General features: G+C 35.6%; 2 protein-coding genes across 2 annotated transcripts; one reads left to right on the top strand and one right to left on the bottom strand.

Annotated features, from left to right (window-relative positions):
• LOC104718657 (F-box protein At4g11590-like) lies at nt 682-1,887 on the top strand. Its single transcript, XM_010436438.1, has one exon. The coding sequence runs from the start codon at nt 682-684 to the stop codon at nt 1,885-1,887; it is 1,206 nt and encodes a 401-aa protein (XP_010434740.1).
• Nucleotides 2,752-3,806, bottom strand: LOC104749043 (putative F-box protein At4g11580). Its single transcript, XM_010470620.1, has 2 exons — nt 3,385-3,806; nt 2,752-3,280 (listed from the first exon to the last, which is right to left on the bottom strand). Exons 1-2 carry the CDS (start codon nt 3,804-3,806, stop codon nt 2,752-2,754), a joined length of 951 nt encoding a protein of 316 aa, XP_010468922.1.

Below are 6,578 nucleotides of genomic sequence, written 5' to 3'. Positions count from 1 at the left end.
AACATACAGAAACAAAACATTGTAGTGTCTTACAAAATAATGCTACTTATTTACAACACCAAAACTGCATCTCTACGTACTTAAAACCAAAAATATGTCAACGATCTTTAACTTAATTTTGTGTTTAAGAAAAAATACAAAAACAAAAACAAAACCAAAGAAGCTATGTTAGGGAAAAAAGATTCGAATAGTCAGTTCTTGTAAGCACTTAATATTCGGTCGTGATTTGAGGTTCAATTATAAGCAAAATACCTAGCTACTTAGAAAAAAGTATTTTAAAAACTTTTTCTACAAAAACAGTAAACAAACAGAACAACCAGCCAAAGCGAAAGCATCATAAAAAAACAATATAATCAAACAAAAAAAAAAATAGTAGTAATAAGTCATAATCTATAGCAAGGTGATAGACGTAGAAGAACTACCTTGCTTAGGTCATTTTCGTGGCGACTGGCGAGTGCTGGGTAAGAGGAAATTTTGTTTTGTGAAAAAGTTAACTAGGGTTTTGTTTTTTTTCAATTTAGTTAAAAATTAAAATACCAAAAATATCCCACGCTTGCGAGTTTATTGGACTATATGGGCCTGTTGCCTCTCTATTTCAACTTATATAGAACTTAAGAACATCAAGGGAGACTTAGAGATATTTAGGGTTTCTCTAAACAAGAGTGAGCGGGGGTCAGGATCATGGCGACAAGTCAATCGAAGAAGAGTAAAACTGAGAACAATTCTGCTGAAATCTTGAAAGAGATGAACATCGATGATGTTCCTGTGGAACTAGCGATGGATATATTTATAAGACTGCCTTTGAAATCCGTAGCTAGGTGTCTCCTACTCTCTAAGTTTTGGACCGGAGTGATACGGAGTCGAGATTTCATCACGTCGTTCCAGGTTAGGTACTCTTCCATGATGCAGCCTCGTCTACTGGTCGCGTTTATTGACTTCGATAGAAAACGGAACTGCGAAGTTTGGCACTTCTTCTCGCTGTCTACATCATCATCAACGTCTTATCTATCACGTGTTACATGTCCGTTTCCAGAGTCTGCCTACCATTCTCATTATGTCAATGGTTTGATAAACCTAGGATATGGTCTACATAAATGCATAGTTAACCCTAGCACCGGTACATCCATAGCTATACCTAGAGTCGAAACCAGCAGTACGGTCGCACATAGTTTTTTCGGGTACGATCCGGTTAATGATGAGTACAAACTATTGGTGTTGTGCATGAAGGAAAAATTGCAACATCGTCCTGGCCCTCCTGGTGATCGAACTCGAGTATTACAACTATCATCTGAACATCAAGTAGTCACATTGGGAGATAAAAACAAACCATGGAGAATGATTGATTATAGAACTCCTCATGGTCCTGTGCTTAACAGTGTGTGCATAGATGGAGTTCTGTTTTATCTTGCTTATACGGGCGATGATTTGTTGCAGTTGAGCTTAATGAGATTCGATTTGGGGTCGGAAAAGTTGGATCTTTTTACTAGTGTATCCGCGGATTTTCCAACTGCGTTTCTATATCTTTCAACTTTGATTAGCTACAAGGGGAAAGTAGCTTTAGCCACTACCACAGGGACGGATTTGAAAGTGTGGGTTTTGGATCAGCAAGCCGAGAATCTAGGATGGTTGAAGGAAAGTTTTAGTATCAAAATTCGGAAGAAGTGGAAACAATATGATCTGAGAGTTATCAGAGGCACAACTCATAGAGGTGAGTTAATTTTGGCACCACGGTTCTATTATAATGAGTTTTATGTTTTCCTTTACAATCCAGACACGAATAGTCTTAGAGGAATCAAGGTTAAATTACACGGAGACTACAAGTTCAAGCATCGGGAGACAAAAGCAGTGGTTTTTTCGGATTATGTAGAGAGTGTTAGGTTGTTGTAAGGAAGACACTTTCATGCTTTCATACCTCTAGACTATAGTATTTGAAATGTTTTCTTATAATATAACGAGAGTGTAACCCATCTATCGGTTTTTTTAGTGAATCTTAAGCATAACAATATTTCCACTGGCCAAATGGAATGAATATAGTATTTGAAATGAAGGGATCCGGGATAAAACATCAATAATTCTTTTCGTAAAAAATAATGTGTCGTCTCAAATATGTTAGGTCCACCTTCGCAGACCTTGCAATCGTTTCCTGAACATATGATAAATTTCTCAAGCTTTTGAGTGGCAGCATTGCAGCAACTTGAACAAGATTGTCATCATGTATCCTTTTAGAATTGAAGTCCAACTCTTTGAAATGTGACAGGTTAAGAATGGTGAGGTTTTTAAGACATGTGATTAGTGATAAAATTGCTGTCATGGTGACGGTAGAGCATCACAAACTATGGTATTAATTACGTAGATTTGCTCATGATAGTTAAACATATAGTACTGAACTATGTGATATTATTCAGTTTTAACAGTTAAGATCTTCTCCTCATTTAAACTTTCACGACGTTTGAGAGTTCTCTCTACGTTAAGTTTAATGCATCAAGTTGATTTCCTTCTTGAAGACTTGCCCAATGAGTACCAAAGTCGTTGATAGAATTGTAGGGTGCCGTGACACTCCTCTGTGATTATGTGTGTCAATGTTGCCTAAATCAAATGCTGAAAAACTCTATACGATCCAGTTCATATTAAATGAAGCATATTATGATATGATCTATCAAATGGAAGAACAACACATAAGTAAACGGAGGTTGAGAAATAGATTCCGATAACTTTTTCAAATTAGACACATCAAGAAACCTTTTCAAAATTTCAGAATTCAAGTTCTTTTATCTCGTCGTTTCGCCAATTCTTCCTGTAAAAATTATGCTCCCCGGAAGGTCGATCTTCGCAAACTGAACAATCATCTTCTGCACATGTGATAAGTTTGTCAAGCTTCTGAGTGGCAGCTTGTACAACATCATTTATCATAAGATACCAGCCCAAGATTACGCAATGTGTCAAGTTAAGGATAGCGAGGTTTCGAAGACCTCTGATTAGCAGGAGAACTCCTTCAACATCGATCAAAGAGCATCGCAAACTCAACCTAGTGAGGCTCTGGAGGTAATGTACGATTGTTTCAGCATCGTCGTTTCCCAAATCACCCATAAGTTTCAAGTTGTTGAGGTTACTGCAGCTCTCTCCCACAATTCGAATCTCGAATGAGAACCAGGTAAATTCATTATAAGCCATGACCAGTGTTTTAAGATTCTTCCACTGACTAAACGCAAACCTAAATGAGTTCTTCTCATTACGCAGTGACAATGGAACTGGTAAAGCAAGTTTCTCTATGTTTGGCATCCTGGAAAACAAAAAAAAAACACATATGAGCTATAGATATATATATATATATATATATATATATATATATATGGTTTATTATTTAGCTATAAAGATGAGATTTACCTCTCAGCAACAAACATGAGATCCTCCTTTTGTAAATAGGAATTAAAGTTAAAGAACACATTACGTGGAGCCGTGCGGCTCAACTTAGTGATCTCAACAATTAGATTCTTGAGTTTTATGCGTTTTACTCTACGAAAGTTAAAGAAGAACCGGCTCATCTTAATTGAAAGATTACTAAAGCTTAGGGCTTCTTTGTCGACCCGGTATTTGTAGAGGACATTTTTTCCCTTGTGTTTGAGCCTCGTGAGGTCGATGGTTTCCCACAGTAATTTGTTGTGAGAGACAAGGAACCAATGGATGCATACACGTGAAGCTCCCATGGTAATGTCCATCATGTCAAGCTTATCGAAGATAGTGGCAAGTATGTTTCTATCTAGAGTTGACCATTTTGAATCTTCTCTTGAGCTGTTTGCCTTCCGCATCACGTTGCAACTACATACATATTAAAAAAAATAGAGAAAAAAAAGATCAAAAGACATTTTAGATTGATAGATTCTTGAATCCAAGTAAACGCTTGAAGAAGATCTATTGAAAAAAAAAAAAAAAAAAAAGNGATTTCTTACGCTAGCATATCCACAAGGACATAACGGTAGTCCTAACTCCTAAATTTAACCCCTCGAAATAAAAAACCTAGTCCTAACTATTTAATTTGTAGACATTCCAAATTTCCAAGTTCAGAAGCATAACTTTTTAGTTGTTTAACGGCAAGTAAATATATTTTTTTAAAAATTGTTAGTTTTCTTTTTCCTTTAGTTATTGTAGACACTTTCTTTAAGTTGGATTTTCCATTTATTGACAATCACATTGCTAAATTTCAGTAGTTCCATTTTCTTGGTGGTAGCCACTAGTAAAATTGTAATGTATAGTTACAAAAAGTTTTGTAGTTATAACCGGTTATGCTTAGCAAAAATAAATTTTTTATAGATTTGAGACCATAAAAAAGATTGTAACTATTTTGTCGTCACAAAATTCTTCTTTATAACAAATTATCGCAAATAGCTACAAATTATAAACAAATTAATTTGTCGCAAGTTGCTACTAATTGTTATATTTATCTACTCCTATTTGTTAAGGTATGCATCATAAAGATCAGTACCTTACAGTTATACAAAGTCACAAAATTTTGTAGCTATTTTTTCACAAAAATCTTCAGAATTACTTGTCATAAATTTGTTACAAATTGTGTGTAGAATGTCATATCATTATTTTTTTGCTATATGAATTTAATTGAATATAATTTGTATATTTGACCACTGTTTTACAAAATTTGTGTAATTGGATTTATATATATATATAATATTACATAAATTATGGAGAACATTCATTACACAAAACATATTTTACTTACATAGTTTCCTAAAGAGATGAAGAAAAAGGCCACATAGGTAGTAACAATAATAAAATGTCAATCAAACATCTCCCAATCTTGAGCTACATTGGCAGAAAGCGAAGCTGGTGGAGCAGGGTTCAAGCTTCCGACATCGTTACCATACGATTCCCACTCAGTGCTTACAGCTGCGGCTTTGCTCTGATCCACAAACGGGTTTGAACATCTTGCCTTCAACTTATCCATACTCTCCTGCAATATTTGCACCCTACGTATGTGTCAACACAAACCCCAACCAATCTATATCTATGCTCAATCTAGACAAGATAGAAGAAATACCTCAAGTGATTCAGTAAAGCACAACATGAACGTCCCAAACATTAAGGCATCCAAATGTATCTTTACCAAAATATCTAAATGCATGTACAATTAACTGAAGAAAACGATACATGGAATGCTAATTGATCTTTACCAAAGTCTATAATTGCAACCCATCCCAGTGCCACACAAGTCTTGTAGTATCCCATGTATATCAGTAATATATTTACTCATATATCTTAATAGCTATATCAAGACTCTTATCGGGTAAACATGTTCATTACGTACACAAGATGAAAAAACGTAACAAAGTAAAAATGAACCTTTTCCTTGCGCTGTCCCTAGCTTCTCTTTCTGCATTTGCCTTTCTCAGTCTCTGAACTTCTCTTTAATTCTGATTCAAACAGATCCCTGTTTGTTGCCTTTAATTGTGTTTGTAGATGGCATGTGATACTAGGATTTTTGTGTGTCTATCCTAGCAGGTTCAATTAACCTTATGCAGTTGTAATACTTAAGGTGTTAATCCAATTGGGAATCTTACTATCACTCAAGAAATCACAAGTTAAGCCAATTCAAAAAGAGTGTTTTTCTAACAATCCTAGAATGGTCAAAATACAAAACGGAAATGAGTCACATAATCATAAACGAAAATGTATGACAAGTACCAAACAAGAATAAGTGAAACCGAAAACGATTCTAAGCATGAACAAACGAAACAGTTCCAGGAATGTAATAAAAATCAGAAAGAAAGAAGTCCTAAGGATTGGGTAATTGATGTCGGTGGAGTATCCTAGTCTAGAGAGTGTTTAACATACCACAAGCAAACTATCCCTAAACAATGAACATCACAACTTAGCTAATCCAATCTCTTGGCAAAAGCTACTCAAACTCAACCCCTTCCATACCTAGCTCTCGCTAGAGAAACGTGGTCGAGCAGGCATGACAAACAAGTTCATTCACGTCAACAGACATCCTAGACAACTAATCTCTTAGACTAGGAACGTAAGTCTCTGGCACTAGTTGGTCAGACATTTCATCAAACACCTTTTGGGTGTGGAAATGCCTCGAGCCTAGTTCCAATTGATCAGAGAGAAACTAGCAATTCTAACTCTAGTCCAGAAGGGAATCATACAAATCAAGCTTAAACACCCTACATCCTAAAATCCTCCACCTAATCTATCCCATCCTCAAGAACTACCACACTACTCAGATCCGAAAATCATAGTCAAGGATGCAAACACAGAAATCATTGAATCAAGCATAATAAGATAGGTAAAAATAAGATGAACAACTTTGTAGAAGGAATCAAATGCAAAATCTGAATAAATCTCAAAAATATCGGAATACAAAGTGTGAGAGCGTTTTAGGTGGCTAGGTAAAACCTTAAGAACAAAACGAGCTAAAAGATAAGATGTCCGACTGAAAACTTAACAAAACGTATTTATAGTAAAACATGGAAATCTCTAAAACATAAAACGACAATATAGAACGTCGGTTCGGGAATCCTTCTCGGACGCGTCTTCAGGACAAAACCAGGACGTCGGTTTAA

Source organism: Camelina sativa, chromosome 2 (genome assembly GCF_000633955.1).
Source record: "Camelina sativa cultivar DH55 chromosome 2, Cs, whole genome shotgun sequence".
In the NCBI taxonomy this organism is placed as follows: Eukaryota; Viridiplantae; Streptophyta; class Magnoliopsida; order Brassicales; family Brassicaceae; genus Camelina; species Camelina sativa.
The sequence above is the reverse complement of the archived record's forward strand: the minus strand, read 5'-3'. Positions and strand labels throughout refer to the sequence as shown.